The 18,440-nt window shown below is 36.2% G+C and overlaps 1 protein-coding gene across 1 annotated transcript in view; it reads right to left on the bottom strand.

Moving 5' to 3' along the window:
- Nucleotides 1-324: 324 nt before the first annotated feature.
- LOC129753815 (probable cationic amino acid transporter) overlaps nt 325-18,440 on the bottom strand; it is a 187,798-nt gene continuing 169,682 nt past the window's right edge. The window contains exons 5-9 of the mRNA XM_055749664.1: nt 10,975-11,146; nt 10,331-10,915; nt 10,115-10,261; nt 9,875-10,040; nt 325-1,901 (exon numbers count right to left, since the gene is read on the bottom strand). Of these exons, the coding sequence (XP_055605639.1) occupies nt 1,289-1,901; nt 9,875-10,040; nt 10,115-10,261; nt 10,331-10,915; nt 10,975-11,146 (1,683 nt within the window). The 3' untranslated portion in view covers nt 325-1,288. The remainder of the gene's footprint in view (nt 1,902-9,874; nt 10,041-10,114; nt 10,262-10,330; nt 10,916-10,974; nt 11,147-18,440) is intronic.

Raw genomic sequence — 18,440 nt, 5'->3', positions numbered from 1 at the left:
ATCACAGTCGATAACTCCAGAAAAAGAGTTCCTAGTTCGAAATTGAAATTCTATCCCAAATTATCGAAAATGGAATCAATTTCAATGTCAGAACTCAAATCCAGAAATCGAATTTAAGTATTTACAAAATTCAGATAAAGAATTGAGATTAAAAATTCGAGATTGAAGTTGAAGAACAGTTTGTAAAATCAAATTCATAATCAGAGTTCAGAAAAAGATCTCAATGATCAAGTTAAGGTTGAGATTCGGGAATTGAAAACAGCTTTCTACTCCGAACCATTTAAAATTATAAAGAAAAAAACCTCGATACTTTTGCTTTCTAGTTTCAATGTACAAACTCTGAACAGCTAACATTCCGATATGAAAACCGTTTATGCCATTGACACAAATTTAATTTCGCCAAATGAGTAGGGGAAAAAGAAAAAAATGCGGCATCAATTACAGTCCACACAATTGACGCTTCCGGAAAACCACAATTTTATGATACCGGCTCTTTTACCCAATTAGGGCCATTGCGGTCAACCTCTGCTTGGACGGTTAATTTTCACGGGTGGGAATAACTAGTTTGCTGTCGTTGGAATGGAAAGTTGGAATGTTTTCCGAAAGTATCAGAAGTTAATTGCCAATTCAATGTGTGTAGGGTAAGGCTGATGGTCCATGTGAGCTGACCGATAGACAAAAGCCTTCGAAGCATTTTGCGAAGCAGCTTCGCCGTTATCTCTCCGAGTTATGTTGTTCAACAACTTGTCCAGCATGTGTCCCTAGCCTAGTGATGATTCGCGGACCGGAAATGCACCATTTCTTGAGTCGTCGTCGCTATGTAAATGTCACAGAAGGGGGTAATTAATTATGCGCGGCGCTGCCGAGCTGCTGCGGTCTGTCATATTGTTGTTGCATACATACAGGCGTTAGCTGGGGGGGTCGAGAGATTACTACGGATGATGATGATGGCGATATCCTCTAACGATGTAATAATGATAACAACAGCTGCTCAGATATATGTATGTACGTAAGTTAATGATGGGTGATGATTGCTTTCCCGTGTTTAAGGTTTCACCGCGCGTTCAGTCCTCCGGATGCTATCTCGTGCTCTCGGATCGATATATAGTAAGTATGTATGTGGTATCCTATGTATATATGAATGTACTCGATTGTTTGTGGTTTTGTATATGTATAAGTATAACTTTTCTGTACAACTACTTTTAGACGTTGGGCGTTCTCGGTTAACGGTTTTTGAGATTAATCGGATTCATCTGTTTCCTTTTTTTTGGTTTGGTTTGGCCAAAATTTAGTCGTCCCACGTGGGAAAACTCGACGTTTCCTGATAGAACAGTCCGAAGCCGTCCTTCTTTACTTCCGGTCGCTGCTGGGACGTCGCCGCCGGTTTCGTCGTTGGTGGAGGAGGCTGGAATATGTTGGTGGATCCGGGACGTGGTCCCGAGGATTGTTGCTGTTGCTGTTGCTGACGAGGTGGATCGTAGATGGTCGTATCGCCCCACGCATCGCTTGGGTTCCAACTGTTGGTGGCACCACTCCACTGCAGTTCCCCATCGTCATTCGTGGCCATCCGGTTTTCGTACCCGTGCCGGTCCCAAACAGCCGTCTGATCCCGATGGGAAGGAACCTTAAGATTCGGGGTGGGTTGACTGGCGCCGCCGCCTTGTCCTGATCCTGTTGCCGCGGCCCCGTTGCTATCCACCGTCAGTTCGAACTCTTCGTTTGGATTCTCCAGGGAGCTGTGCGTGATTCCGTAGTAGAAGTACATGATAAGGCCCAGGGACATCCACACCGTGAAGCGGACCAGCGTTAGGATGCTTAGCTTGAATATCAGGTAGATGTTGACGGTGATGGCGATCGTCGGGATGAATGGAAGTCCGGGTGTTAGGAAGGGCAGAGCGTATCTGGAAAGTTGCAAGAAAAATATTGGTAAGTTTGTAATATTAGTTTTGTTTTTATTTATATTAAGTTTCTCGTCATGTCTGCAAACACTGAAATTATTTTAACTTTTGATAAACAAGACAAGAGAGCCTGGAAAAGCTTCCTAACCAAAGAGGGAAAAAGAGGTGCCTTCAATGGAGATATCCGTTTATGGTATGACAGATCGGCTCAAACATTAGACTGAGCATTTCGAGCAACTTTTCGAGATTCCGAATAGCGATGGTCAACAAAACCCGCAGCACGTAGCCGAGATGGAAACGACGATATAAAGTTCCACAAACGTTCTGGAATCAATTGCATTTCCTGCTGAGATGCTCAAAGCCGACCCTGCATTGTCGGCCGAATGTTGCCCCGCCTATTTGGTGTCATCTTAGAGACTGAAAAGTTTCTGGCCGATTGGATGCAGGGTATCCTTATGAAGGTCCCGAAGAAGGGATACCTGCCTGATAGAGTGTGGTAACTAGCGTGGCTTAACGTTGATATGAACAACGCTTAAAGTACTCTGCAAAGTATCCTGAACAGAATCCAAGTGAAAATCTCCGATACCCTCTGACGGAAACCAGCTGTGCCGGTCGTTCATGTGTGGACCAAATCATGGCTACGATGCTGCATCATTCCCAGGAAACACAAAAGTTCTAATTTTCGAAGGTGATGGAAAATATTAGAGAAACATGAGGTATAGAAGAAAGATAGAACATAAGCCGTAAATATCATGAATTTTTCGAAAAAGATACAACGGCTCACCGGCAGGACTTGAACCCGCAATCTCCGCTTCAGTACAACGGTGCGTTAGCCGATTTCACCACGGTGAACGTGATAGAATCGACCGACACGAGCGTACACGTCTAGCTCTGCCGATCAACTGCTGGACCTTCTATCAAAACACCATGTATATCCCGCATGTGACCTTTCCCACTATTGATCTCACATGGTCGAATGCTTCGAGTTTGCCGCATCTTACGGTAAGATGAAGCAGCAATCAGTGCTGCTCAATGTTGCGAGCAGACCAGTTACACAGGGAGGTGTTGCCCTGTTGAAATCAATATTGTTTCATTACATAATATCCGAAGCAATCGACCATGTGCTCGCTCGGCTAAAATCCCGAGTCGATGGGGTGTGATAGAGAAACATGAGAGATCAATAGTGGGAAAGATCACATGCGGCCAGTGATGTAAACCTTCCAGATTTTTTTCTGGATCTTCCAGACTTTTTGGACTTTTGTCAGACTTTTGGAAACATTTTGATGAACATCTGAACGGCGCACTTGCAGCAGACTAAAACAGTGGGAGAAGCTACATTGCCGGCGTAGCAAACGACGAGGTGGAGCCACTCCCAATGATGCCCGGACAAGTTGGCTGATTGCCTACACCGACTAATGGTCCGGGATGGTCTGGGACACAGAACAGCTACCGGAGGAGTGGAAAGAGAGGGTAATATGCCCCATCTACAAGAAGGGCGACAAATTGGACTGTGAGAACTACCGAGCGATCACTATCCTCAATGCTGCCTACAAAGTGTTGTTCCGAATCCTACTCTGCCGCCTAACGCCACAAGCTAACCGATTCGTGGGAAGCCATCAGATCGGCTTCATGGAGGGACGGTCAACGACGGACCAGATATTCACATTACGACAAATCCTCTCAAGATGCCGCGAACACCAAGTCCTTATGCACTATCTATTCATCGAATTCAAAGCCGCATACGACACGATCGACCGTAACGAGCTATGGAAAATCATGGAAGAGAACGGCTTTTCCGGAAAGCTGACCAGACTGATTAAGGCAACGATAGATGGGATGCAGTGCAGTGTTGCGGATTTCGGGTGAATTGTCGTGTTCATTCGAATCGTGCAGGGTACATCGACAAGGTGATAGGCTATCCTGCATGATGTTCAACTAGGCGCCTGAAGGTGTCATTCGATGAGCGGTGGGCGAAATCCAGGGCACGATTTTCAACAGATCCAGTCAACTTATCTGCTTTGCGACCGACATTGACATAGTCAGCAGATCAACTGCAGCGTTGGAGGGGATCTGCCGCAAACTGAATGGCGAAGCAAGAGGGATTGGGTTGATGATTAACACGTACAAGACGAAATTAAAATATGTTGGCCTGCGGATCCGAGATCGACCGAGCCCGCTTGTCCAGTAACGTCACGATCGACGGCGACGTGCTGGAGATAGTCGAAGACTTTGTCTATTTCGGCTCACTGGTGACCGCAGACAATTAAGCCAGCCGTGAGACCAGCGGAAGTCGTGCCTACTATGGACATGGACTCCACAAGCAACTGCGGTCGAGAAGACTAAAGCGTCGCACGAAGTGTGACCTATACACGACGCTCATAAGACCGGTTGTTCTCTACGAGCATGAGACATGGATATTGCTCGAGGAGGACCTGCGTACACTTGGAGTATTCGAGTGACCAATGTTAAGAACCATCTTTGGTGGTGCAGGAAAACGAAGTGTGGAGGCGAAAGATGAACCACGAGCTCGCGCGACTTTACGGCGAACCCAGTATCAAGAAGGGCGACTGTCCTGCAAAACAGGTGTTTGCTGCCAATCCGGTGGGAATCAGACGAGCAGGAGCGCAACAAGCGAGGTGGTTAGACCGAGTGGATCGTATTCTGGCGAATTAGGGATACCCGAGAAATTGGAGAAATGTTGTCATGGATAGAGTTTATTGGAAAAATATTGTACATCAGGTTATGTCGTGAGACGGAAAACCATGTAACTAATAAATAAAATAAAATAAGTTTGATATTAAAATGAATAAATCTGGGCCTTTTCCAACCAAATCCGGGCAACCGGGTTGGACCGGACTTTCCTCAAATTTTGAGTTAAATATCCGGTCAAGTTTGGATGAGTCCGGGCAATCTGGCAACCTTATATTAGAAACAAGAACATGAATTTAGTTATTGAAAATTGAGAGGGAAACGTCAAGAGCGGAGAGCAGAATTGTGAAAAACTAAGAGTCATAAACATCAGAGTTGCTAGCGATATTTCGTTAAGAAATTCCAAAGTTTTTTTTCCTGGTATTTATTATACTCGTATGTCAATTAAAAATCATGGTGAATAAAAAAAATTTAATTTTAAGCCCTCAAATTTCTAACAAATGTTTCCAAAAATTGTTAACCGGTTAACCGGATAAATAATTCAATCTCTTTTTACACAACACTCAACACAACAACAATTTCAACCATTTTTCAAAAACAAGTCCTATTCACTTGATTTGGAAAGTGGTTCTCTTGAGCTTCTGTGAACATTTCAGTGTTTCTAGAATTTATATGGAGAAGTGAGAAAAAATTGTATAGTTTGTATAGAAATATATAGAAAACACATCGAAACACAGTATCAAATCAACTTTCGACTTGAATATGGATTTTTCTTACTAAATTTAATATCATCAGATTGCATGAAAATATTTTGCTGTTTAACTAACACTGTATTATTATATTATATTATTTTAAATAAATACAAAGACATATAAAAGAAAAAAAATATTTTTTTTAACCAAAACAAAGAATATCTTTTGAAGTACCCTAGTCATTTGACAGGGCTGAACTTTAATCGTTTGAATGTGAGATATTATTTTGCTTCAGGGTGAATATTTTACATTTCGACAGGAGCTTGATTTCGACCCAATTTTTACATATGACATATATTAAAGCGTAGGAAACTTTAAGCAAAAGTTTATCCTAAAATTGGACAAAATACTTGCGATATAAGGCTTCGTTCCTCAGGCCAATTTAAACGAAATATGTACACAACAGCAACACCAACATTGAAAAACAATATATTTTTCTGTGTATGTAAGTGTAGCACATTTGCGGTGAGCGAAAAAATGAGATATCTCATATTTTCTCCGCAATCAGTTAAAATATGTTTACCAATGAACGAAAATAAGCGTATATGAGGTAAATCTATATTGAGACTTCCAAAAACTACTCTAACATTTAGAAAATAATTTAAAAATATTTTTGAAATTCCGTGAAAAATTTTCACACATAACCGATTTCCCGGAGGGGTGCCAAAATTTCCGTTTTTTTCCCAGATTCCCGGTGACGCGATAAAATTGCAAAATTTATCCCGGTATTCCCGGTTTTATCGGTTTGCTAGAAACCCTGATAAACATTCAGATAATTTTCCTGCTTTTTTCAACGTGTACAGCTAAGTGATAGTAAAAAAGGAAAAGAAAAAAAAGTATGTTTGTTGATATTGATTGAACGTTTTGTCATTCACTTAACAATTTCTGCCACGGAAAGTCGTTTCGTGGAGTTAAAAAAATAAGTTGCACCATCTATGTTCCGACGCAGTCACATAAAGCAGCGAAAAAATAATAAAAATAAAAAAAATCGAATGTAAAGTGAAATAGCTTTAAGAGAAAAAATGAGATGTAAATATTACACACAAAACATCAAATCTACTTCACACAACATACAACATTAAACACTTAAAATGAATTACCAACACTGCACACTCACAACACATAGATTAAGAAGTGAGAAATGACTTGAAAGTGATAAGTGAACTAAAACTCATAGCGTTAAGTGACATGTAATGTTTATTTACTTCAATAAAAATCACTTTTCAAACCATACTCGCGTGCATCGGACGTTGTTTTGCCACCCGAAATTTCGCTGCGCTCTCGGCCTATTGTTTGCTCCGCCATCGCTGGTCAATTCGATGACCTATTCTGCCCCTACTCGCATAACAGTCCCATATGAATTTTCGTCATTTTTTATCTAACCTGATAGTTCGTCATTTTGAACATTTTACTTCAATATACAACAATAAAAAAAGAGACTTTGTTCTAGAAATTACGAAAAAAATATCAACTATTGACTGTCCCATATGAAATATACCCGCATAACAGTCCCATATGTGAAATACCACGGATGTAATTAACTTACTATGTTCCTTTCAGTGAAATGATCTTTGATTCATTGCTTTAAGTCATTTAAACAAGATGCAACTCACTTGATGTTGAATTATGCACACTACACAGTGAATTTAACTACAATTTTTGAAAGACAGGCTAACATAAAGGAAGGATGGTCTTCCTGTGAGAAAAACTATCAGAATCAACTAAAAACCATGATAAGATTCAACTTACAATGTAGAATTCACGAACTACATTTACAAGTTCAGAAATGATCAAACTTAAGTCTTAGAAGGTAGCTTGGTGAGCAAACCATATTCTGTATGGGACTGTTATGCGAGTAGATTTGAAAAAGGTCTCGAATATGCCCGCATAACAGTCCCATAACAAACAAAAATGGTGCTCCAGCCCTTACCAGTTACCAAATTTCGAAAAATTCAGGTCCTACGATTTATTATGACAACCAAGAACATATTCCATTAAACGATTTTTGTTTATGCTGAAAGCTGTGGTCACAATTTAAAAATGTATTCCAAAACAGGAAAAGCTGATTTTCTCGCTTGCTCGTTTTTGCATATGGGACTGTTATGAAAGTAGGGGCAGTATTGTTGCTGCTAATTTCGGATTCTTCGACGCCGTTTGGGACCCAATTCGTGGGACATTAACAACGGAATCCTTCGTCCGTACAATCTATATAAATAAATTTTTGTCGGTCTGTTCCCTCCCCCGTAAAATTTGGTTTAATACCGTTTCCAGGATCGGGTATGGTTTCTTTAATAGTTTCAGAGCCCTCGGACTTTGGAGAGGGGGAGCTTCCATACAAAAGTAATTTTTATCAGTCACAAGTCTGATAAATTTACAAGTGATTTTCATCAAATTTTCTACATAAACATATTTTAACACAATTCAATGATTCATTACGTTGGTTCACAGGTTTTGTTATATTTGGATGAGTAATTTTATTAAAAAAATTCTTTGTTGGAAATGTGGGGAAATGCATTTTTTACATAATTCGAGAGCTGATCAAGCAATTGGAACCAAATTTGACATGGGTGGATTTTAGAGCTCAATTGAAAAAAATATTTGTATGATTATTTGTATTACTTACATTTGAAAGAAGTTTGGTATGGCATCAGGGCTGAATTAAGCCTTCGGGGGGCCCGGTGCAATTTTTCTCGGGGCCCCTATGATTCGATTTCTTTTAAATGTGATGTGTTTTGCCTCATATTCGTTTTTTTTTCTTCGAATTTGGTTTACAATATTTTTGTCCAGATTTTGAGTTGAAAATTTAGAAATTCAATTCCAAAATTTTGATGTTCTCAGCCCGCAAAATGCGGGAGAACTTCTTCACTACTTACTCTAGGGGGGCCCTTATAGCTTGAAAAACTTTTCTAGATATTATTTCACGAAGTCCCCTTGTTCATTCCGATTTTCAAGTTTTGATTTCTTTCCATAGATTTGTAGAAATTAAAGTAGTATGATTTAAGTAATGTAAAACTCCATCCATACAGAAGGGAGATAGAAAGGGGAAAAGGGCTCACATACAATTTTTATTATATTCATACAATGTATCCATTCCTTAATTCAGAGGGGAGCTAGAGAAAGAGGTAGGGTTTTTTATTTTATTTTTCATACAACTTGAAACTAATCAAGCAAATAAAGCCAAATGATGCAAGTAATGTTATTTAGTTACTGAAAATGTTGAAACCTATCCTACATTCGACGAGAAAGAGGAGGGGAATTTCATCCAAGTAAAACATACATTTAAGCACAACCAAAGTGCTTTGAGAGCAAATAAAGGCAGAGTACTAATTTGAGATTTTGAACAATGAAACAAATAAAATCAACAATCAACAAATCAAAGCAATCGAAAGATTCCCTATAATTAAACTACAGTACCCTGGTTGAGTTCATAGTACTTTGAAATATACAAGGTAGGCTATTCCGCTCTCTTTCAACGTATTGGTAAGAGGCCCCGAGAAATAGTTATGAGAATAACTGGCAAATGTATGGAATTTATCAGAAAATCATATTTTTCTTGAAATTGACAAGCATTAAAATTATGTGAAAAATATGCACTTATGCATTTTAATTCAACAAACAGTATTTGGCTTTTCAACATCTCTAAAAGTAATATGCAATGGGTTTTTGTCGATTTCAAACTAAAATCTGGTGATATTTTTGCATTGTGCTGTCTTAATCTTGTGCGATTTAAATAAAAATTCATACAAATTGACTTTTTGTCACAGAAACATTAAGTATTTTAGATCATTTATCAAATTTTTAACATGGACGGAAGAAAATATTACATTGCTTGCTCTCAAAAAACAGGGACGGCGATGAAAATTTCTTTTCAATGCTCATTATTTATGGTTCAGATCCAAAAATCCGAAGAAAAAAATAGTTTTCGATGACCCTGAAGAAACAACCTTTAATCTGAAGCCCTTTTCGAAAGAATCGAATGGCTATCGACGGAGATATTAATAATTTTGGTTGCCATTCTATATAAAATTGACAAATTCTCATAACTATTTTCGTTGGTATGCAAGCATACTGTGTACATACATGGAGCTTTGAAGTGAGGTTAAGCGCAATGGCCTACCTGTTATTTTCCATGTACTATGGGTTGAGTTACAGGAAATCTTCAGTGGAATTATTCAACCAAGTAGGCTCACAACACATAATAGAGTGAACAAATTTCAGGTAAGGCTATGAAAACAGAATAAAATTATTCAAGAGAATTAGCGTTAATCTCCTCAGTATTGGAGTTCGAAGTTGAAATTACAGCTTCCATTTCAAAGAATAATTTTGAAATTTAAATTTGACGTACTGATAAAAAATTGAATAATTTTTAAAGGTGTTTCAAAGAACACTGGGTCAGCTAATATGCAAAAAGAGTTTATATCATTTTGAAGACATCGATGCACTTTTTTTTTATTTCCTAAGGAAAATAAATTGTTTCCTTTATAATCAAACCCTTACTGTAATTTAACCCTGATTTGTTTTTGTTAAATTTTTGAATTAAATACTTGTTCGTTGAGGGTTGAAATTGGTACTTACCGATTCTGTGGTTGCCGGGAAATGACCAGCAGGATGGCGAAGATACCGAACACCAGCGCGGTGTAGATGAGCGAGAAGAACGTACCCGTAATGCCGATCGCCATAAACAGATCCAGGAAGAAGATGCAGGCATACATCAGACCGACCATCTTGGTCACGAACATCCCTGTTTGATCAAGAAACGAAAACAATTGTGTATAAATTAATAGAAAATTTAAGGAAAAGTTGTATGAATCTTACCGCTTTCGTGCGTTGCAGGACCAGGATTAACCCATGGGAACAACCCTGGACAGAGATAGGAATACTGTTGGATTTTTCGACCGATGTAACCGAAACCCCATAACGTAAATGGGTTTGAACCACCTTGAGGTGCTCCGTGGACAGCACCTGTAAAATATTGTAATGGTTAGTTCAAAATATATTTAAAAAAAAACAAAAAAAAAATGATCAACGAACCATAGAACTTATTCTCGGATTTGTCCGACACTAGGAACTGATCGTCGCGACCCATGAAACCATCCGGACTATCGTCGCAGAAACTATCGTCGGAGTCCGGTGAGCCACGGGTGATCTTTTTAACCTTTATTCGCTGCTGCGTGGTCGGGTCCGGAGTGCTCGGAGGCTGCGGAGTTCTCAACTGAGCCGGAAGTAAGTCTACCAGCGTCGTTGTGTGCGGTTGGTAGCGCAAGATCAGTACACAGGTCGATACCAGCGTGTAGGCCAGTAGCGTCCCGATGGACATCATCTCGACCAGGACTTCCAGCCGGACTGTCAAGGCTACCAGGGCTGCCGCGATGCCACTGCCGATCGTGGCAATTCCGGGCACTCCGGTTCTGGCCCACAGCTGCGAAAGCATTCGAAACACGAGACCATCTTGGGCCATGGCGTAGATTACCCGAGGCATTGGGAACATCGAACCGAACATAGCTACGCTAAGGCCAGCCGTAGCACCGAAGGCGACCAGCGCCTGGCATTTGGGGGCACCCACGTAGCTCCACATTTGAACGAGGGCCGAACCCGGATCGATGTGATCGTAGGGAACTGAAAATTGAAGCAGTTGATCAGCGTATTCTTCAATGTCTCAAAGCAGCTATTATTACCTGTCAACGTGAGGACTAGACTGCTGGTGACGTAGACGAACAGGACGATCACCAGCGAGCCGACGATGGCCTTCGGGATGCTCTTCTGGGGATTGTGCGCTTCCTCGCCGGTCGTCGCGATGATATCGAACCCGATGAAGGCGTAGAAACAGGTGGCCGCGCCGGTGAAAACCTGGAGATAGAAATATGAAGTACGTTAGAGAAGGTTGGAACAACTTAGGTGATTTTAAAACCCGAATGTAAATGAAAATAATTTCTGGGGTTGATCCGAATATTCTTATGATCGGTCGATTGAGCAAATTTAAAGCTGATCAATGTTCAGTTCACCGAACAATTATTATTCGGCCGAAAAGGTTTAATTTTTATATTTGTTACAAACAATTTTATTAAATATATAGCTACATCGTAAAAAATTTGAGGAGTAACGCTAATGTGGTCTAGTGGATAGGCTGGCGCGAGTCTGGTAACCCAAGCGTACTGGGTTCGATTCCCTGTATCGGCAAGAAAAACTTTCGGGTTCGAGTTCCATTAGTTGCCGACAGGTAAGATGTGTTTCATTGTATGAATAACTTTATATTTCAGAGGGAATGCATCTGGGGTTGATGTGAAGAGACTATTGCCAGCGGAGTGGATTGCCAACCATTGTAGGTCTCTGAAGTTGGAAGTCTTCCCTCGACGAACCATCGGCCGTGGCAGCCCTAGAAGCAATTCGAAGGCCAAGCCACACAGACATAAGCTGTGGACCTTGCTACCGATGGGGGAACCATACATACATACATACATCGTGTAAAATTTGAGAAAATGTAAAATTTTCAGCTTAAAAAATCAATTTACCATAGTAACCGAAAATTACTTGATAACAAAAAGTTTTCAAAAATACATGTAAACAAATATGTCGAAAAACTTGTTTAAACATGTTTGAAATAAATTTATAATTGTAAATTTAAATTTGCAATTCTACAAACCTTTTGTATTGAAACTCAATTCATGACACTCAAAATCCCCTCCTCATCTTGAGAATAGGTTATCTATAAGAAGTGTAACTCAAGTGTAAAAAGTTCTGAATTTGAAATCAACCATTTAACTTCAAAATTCACTAAACAAATCCTTATTTAACACATCAACAAACTGGAAGCCATGCTGATAGCCATACGATAGCCAATATAATGAGAAAAAAAATCAAAACCTTATATCTATAACTTTATTACTAATCGTTTATGCCATTATACTTCGAAGCAATTACAAATTTTAAGAAATGTTCTTCAGAAAATCAATTTAGTCTCAATTTTATTTTGTTTTAATGAATGCTCAACTCCACATTCAACAGGGTTTTGATAAATTACCAAAGGCCACAAATTTTACACTTTTAGAGGTGCAAAGAGTATACTGCCGCTAATAGCAAGTCCGTCCCATTTGCGTTTTCATCATTTTTCAGTTTATCGCTGGAAACACTTTAATTTTATCGGTAGTTTCAAGAGAAAACTTTGTTTTCAGTACTTTGTTCTGATGAACATTGAAAAAAACCTCAAGTAATTTTGTCCCATCGAACGAATGATCGCAAGTCGGTCCCATATGGCATAAATCATCGCAAGTCGGTCCCACAGCCATAAGGGCCCAGCAAATGATTTTCAACAGAATCAAAACAAAAAAATAATCCTTATAAAGCGAAAATCTTTCATTAGCCGTAGCAGTGACAGATTATGTTGATTACTTTGATTAAAAACGCATACAAGTGCCGAATTACGGTTGGACTTTTTACGATTTTTCAATGCCATTTTTCTCATTTCAACAAAAACGCAAATGGGACGGACTTGCTATGAGCGGCAGTATAAGAGCTAATTAAAATTAATTTTGCTGCCTTGACTCTATTTTTTTTCAGTTTTTGTTTTTTTGAATAACTTTGCAAACTAGTTAAAAATAATTTAAGGAATTTCTGGACTCTTTTTATAAAACTGTAAAACATTATATAAATTAAAATTAATAATAAATCATTTTGAATCAATGAACCACTTTTCCGAAGACTGACGAAATTTTGACTCCTGCGATAAAAATTATAGAAGTTTTCAGTTCCCTATTCTGTAAATTTCGAGAATTTTGACGAAAGATTCAAAACAAATTGAATTTTAGGTATTTTTTAAAGTACTAGTCAACTCCTTTTGCAGTTCTCGTGATGATGTTATTTCATTACAGTTGAAAAATTTCACTTTTAAGATCATTGCATATCTGGAATTAGAATATCTATAGGCTAAATATTATTCCTTGATTGAATGAAGGATCATAAAAAAAATCAGAATCAGTTTTTGTCTTTCATTTAGGTTTATTGGTTCATCAGATATAATCTGATTCATTTTTGAAAATATAAACTCGATACCACCAAAACTGACAAAATGTTCGAGTTCAGGACGCTAAAATCTTCCTGATCAGTCATTAAAACATAAACACCAAAAGTGTTGTTACATAAATGACTAATCAATTAAATTTAAAAAATAAAGTTTTAAAAAGGTAAGACGTTTTTTTTTAAATCTTCGTAAATGTTAAATACTCATCTGTTTTTCTTTATATTTTGTTCTAGTTTTCAAATAAGTTATTGAATTTTTACGTTCAACATAAAACTTGCCTATGAAAATTTATAAACATTTCACTTATTTTTATTTTTTTTAAACTTGTTTTTTGATTCGATCATGTTTTTTGAATTATTCTATGAGATGCTCGACAAATTATTCAAAGTATCAACTTTAAAGCTGAATTTAAATGTGAAATTTTTACTTAAGTAGGTAGCTTGTTATTGCATAATTTTTTTTTCAGTTTTTTATTGATTATTCAAGATATAAAATTACCCAACCTATTTTTTGTCGGTATAAGCTATTAATTATGAATTTATCATGTTGTATTTAAAATATATAAAGTTGTTGTGATTTTAGCCTTTAATTTTGATAACTGGAAGAATTTGCGTGTAAAAAATGATTTTATCGCTCGCAAATAAAATAAAAATTTCTATTTGCGATTACAATTTTATCTTTAAGTTTGTGTTTTGAATAAATTCTCTTTTTTTGACATAGAACATAGAATTGACATAGAAAATCGTTATATTTTTTTTTTCAAATTCAAGATATAACCGCTAATTTTTTCAATCAATCCTTCAATTGAAAATTAAGATAAGGAATATTTATTAGGATAATGAATAATTAGGAGTTATTATAATTTTGCTAAATAATATTTACTGATGTTTAGTTTTTTTTTTAGAGTTTATATTCAATTTATGTTCAAATCTGATGTTTTGTTTTATGTATTCTAATATGTGTATTGATGTCCAAGCTTCAAATACTGGTTTTATTAGAAATTTTTTTTTATTTGTATACGTTTTCTTGTGTTTTAGAAATATGAATTCAAAATTATTTAAATTAGACGGTTTATATTTTATTTTCAAGCAAGTTTCTAATTCATAAAGATCAACACTATTTTGAACAATGTGCTCATCGGAAAATCATTGATTCGAAACTTTAATTTTGATTAATTTTGTAATCTTATCAGTTAAATTTATCGTTTTCATAGTTTGTATGATGGTCATAGGTAGGAAAATTGTTTTAGAAATCAATTCCCTTATGTGCATTTTGGTTATTTTTATTATTTCTAGATAAATTCGAATTTCGTAGAACTGGGATGATATGAATTTCTGAGAAAAATTCACATAAGCATAGTAAACATTCTGGTCTGCTAACCAGCGTCTTTAAATTTTGGATTCAAATATTCGCACCTTGCGGAGTGGGATAGCTTAAAATTATCTATAGGTTGTGTTTGAAAAACTGCTATTTCAAAACTTAATAATTTGGATCGAGCAAGTGAGTATTTTCCGCTTAATTTAAAAGAAACTTGACATCCAGGTCAATATAAGGTTGCCAGATTTTGCCCGTACGTATACGGGCCGGGCAAATCCGGGCTATTTGAAATAAAAACCTGAAAAAAAGGCAGTTGATTTCAAAATTTTCAACCCAAAAAACGGGCAATATCTGGGCCTGTTTAAGCAAAACCTATAATTTATAAAATAAAAGTCAAAAAGAAAAATATTATATTTTTATCAAAACACATCAGTAGATTTGTATTTGTATATGTATTTTAATTGTACTAAAGACTTACAAAAAATCGTTCATGTTTATTTTGTCAAAATTTGTTGAAAAATTTTCGTTGACCGTCAGAAAAATAAAAACTTATAGTTACTCGTTTGGAGTTTTTTGTTTTTTTAGCAAAATAAGCAAAAAAAATCTGGGCAAAATTTGGGAATTTTTCAATAAAATCCGGACAACCTACGCTTGACAAAGATCATCATCATCTGTGCCTTATCAAAACTTATAATTTTCAATTTTTCGCCCAACAAATGGCACTCCTTGACATTGAATCGGTAATTGTTATTTAGAACTTAAGCCGAGTATAGAATCCAAAAGATCGAAAGATCGAATCGAAAATGAACCGATTTTTTTTTCATGCCAAAGAATCGATCCAAAAAATATAAGATCTAAATTCAAAAATCGACCAAGTTTAGTCCTGACAAGTCTTTCTTTGATTTTCATAAATAGCTAAAATGCCAAAAAATTAAAAAGAGAATATAAAAAAAAATCAAAAAGTTCTCTCAAAGGAATAAAAAATCAGCTCGGATCAAAGGAGTGTAAAAGTATTAAAAGATATATCGAGGAACGGTCAACTTTTTTGGATAAAATGTTTATTTTGAAATATTTTTTATGGAAAGAGAGCTTAGTTTGCACTTATCGGCAATTGCTCTGGTGTCCTTACATATATTTTGAGTCAATCAAATCAAACAATAAAAACAAATTGTCATTGTGGACAATTTTGATCGTAAGTTGCAGATTAGGTTTTTCGTGAGTTTGAATATTTGTTTCAAAATATTTTGGAAATTTTTTTGAAACTTGGCCAAATTCTTGCAGTTTGGTAGAATTGTAAAAAAAAAGAAAAAACTTATGTAACTTTTTCTCAAAAGTCTTTATTACTCGCATTCCTCGAGAAAGTTCATTCAATCATTCAATCAAAAAGTTTTTTAAATATCTTTGTAACATTTTACATTAAAAACATGCAAAAATTGTTCAACGCTCCCAAATCCGTTTAAATCAGCTCTGAATTTTGTTTACACCAATTTGATTTTTGTTTTCTTTGCTATCAGAAGTTGATTCAGAATTATTTTTTTTTATTATTTCTAGAACATCGTCATAAAAATTGTGAATATTGTGCCCTTCAAGGAATAAAGAACAATTTTTAATTTTTTCAATTTGACGGAGCTCAAATCCGTTTGACAGTTAATGGACAAAAATAGATCACGGATACTAGCTAGCCACAAAGCAAAAAAAATGTAACGATGGAAAATGTAATTTCTGGAGATGATGTTGTATTACGGATTTCTGTTGTGATAATACATCTAAATGATGTAGACAATGCGAATACGTCGTGAAGTGTAATATCACAACCTTCAATGTGATTTCGCATCAAGTAGTCAATGTGTTCCTCTGTTGACGTTCAAATTTAATTTCATTTCATGGTTTTTGTTTTGATTATTGTTGTTTTAACATTTTTGTGCCATTCGCGATTTTGGTTGGATGCAGAGCCAGTGGCGAAACGAAACCCGAATTTTTGACAGCTGACCAAAAACAGTTTAATGGAGGTAGTTAAATAAATGGCTGATTGTTTTAGTAGTAGTATGAACTGTAACTTTCCGTCTGCTGTACCTGTTTTTTTTATTTGTATCAGTTTCGAAAACTATTTTCAATGTGGTTGAACGTAGGATTTGACAGTTTACTTCACCTTGTTGAAAACTCCTTAGGTTAGTTAAAAAAAAAGATCTCTTTAAAAACATGAAAATTCACCGAGATCCTTTGAGAGTTTTTTTTTAAATAACAAAGCTTCTTTCAAATGACCCTTGGGAAGAACAGGAGAAATGTTTCTGGGGAAATATAGCATCAAAAACCGCGTGATGAATATCCGGCTCGAAGGACCAAACCATTGATACTCTGGCTTAAGCTCGATACACTTTATCAAACATAATCTTCCACCGTTATGTTATGGTAGCTGCAATAAATTTTGAATATTGAAATAAATTTTGATACTTATTAAATAATCCTTTTATATTTCACCTACTTTGGATTAAAAACCAGTTACGAAAAAAGTTTGATAAAATATTGTGTGATGATAGCATGTGCAATATACCAGAAGTTTTTTGATGTTAAAACGCATTTTACAAATTTAATTTTACCTAGAGAATTTTTGTTTTGAAGCATTCATAGACAATTTGCAATATTCATTGGGAACCTCTTGAATATTCCTAAGATGAACTTGATTCACAAGGGTTCGCTATAGAGTATTGCGATTAGATGCACTTATTTTATGTCCCTTGGTCTTATAGCTTAATTTGGTCACCATTTGATTTTAGAACACTGAGACATTGAGACACCCAAATTACTGTACCGAGTGGTGTGATAATATTATTTCTACCTTTCTCAGAAACTTAAAAAAAAATAAACCAAAATTATTGATGTTCTAAATCAATAATGGTTGAAAAGTACCCCACCAAGCCAAATCTAAACGAACCATCGCTAAAACCCCTTCAAGGAAAAGAAGTTAGTTGACACCAAAAGGGTTGTGACACACAAAACGCTTAACAAATAATTAAATCTACGTGTTTACATTTAAGCGCTCTGGCTGGCTGGGGTGGTGTAAAACATGAATGAAAAAACGCTTTTCCATCGACGACCCACACACACAGTTTTAAAATGGGTTCGCAGCCGTCATCCCCCCTTTCCTTGGGTGAGGCGGCTGACGAATCGATAAGTTTGATTAATCTTCTTTTCCCTCGAATGACCTTTGGCGCTGATATTTTTGCAAAAACTTTTGCCTAAAGGTCTACGGGTTCTTTTGTTTAAAATAATGTTTCGCAAGTTAGGTTATACCAATTTTTCGATAGCCTTGAAAAAAAATTTATAATACCAGTTAAAGTTGTTTCTAAGTTTTGAGTTAAGTTCTTTTTTTCGAAACATTTTAGAAAAAAATAAACACTTAGATTTTGAGATTTTCGTCAAATTTGACAATTTTGACAATTTTAAAAATTTTGACAGTTTTGAAAATTTTGACACTTCTGGAAAATTTTGACAATATTGAAAATTTTGAAAATTTTGATAAATACACATTTTTTTAATTTCTGAGATTTAGTTCTTAGTTCTTAGTTATTAGTTCTTAGTTCTTAGTTCTTAGTTCTTAGTTCTTAGTTCTTAGTTCTTAGTTCTTAGTTCTTAGTTCTTAGTTCTTAGTTCTTAGTTCTTAGTTCTTAGTTCTTAGTTCTTAGTTCTTAGTTCTTAGTTCTTAGTTCTTAGTTCTTAGTTCTTAGTTCTTAGTTCTTAGTTCTTAGTTCTTAGTTCTTAGTTCTTCATTTCATCAATTTTTAATGTTTGGAATGTTGAAATTCTGAATTC

This window comes from Uranotaenia lowii, chromosome 3 (genome assembly GCF_029784155.1).
Source record: "Uranotaenia lowii strain MFRU-FL chromosome 3, ASM2978415v1, whole genome shotgun sequence".
Classification (NCBI taxonomy): domain Eukaryota; kingdom Metazoa; phylum Arthropoda; class Insecta; order Diptera; family Culicidae; genus Uranotaenia; species Uranotaenia lowii.
This window is presented reverse-complemented; position numbering and strand designations above follow the sequence as displayed.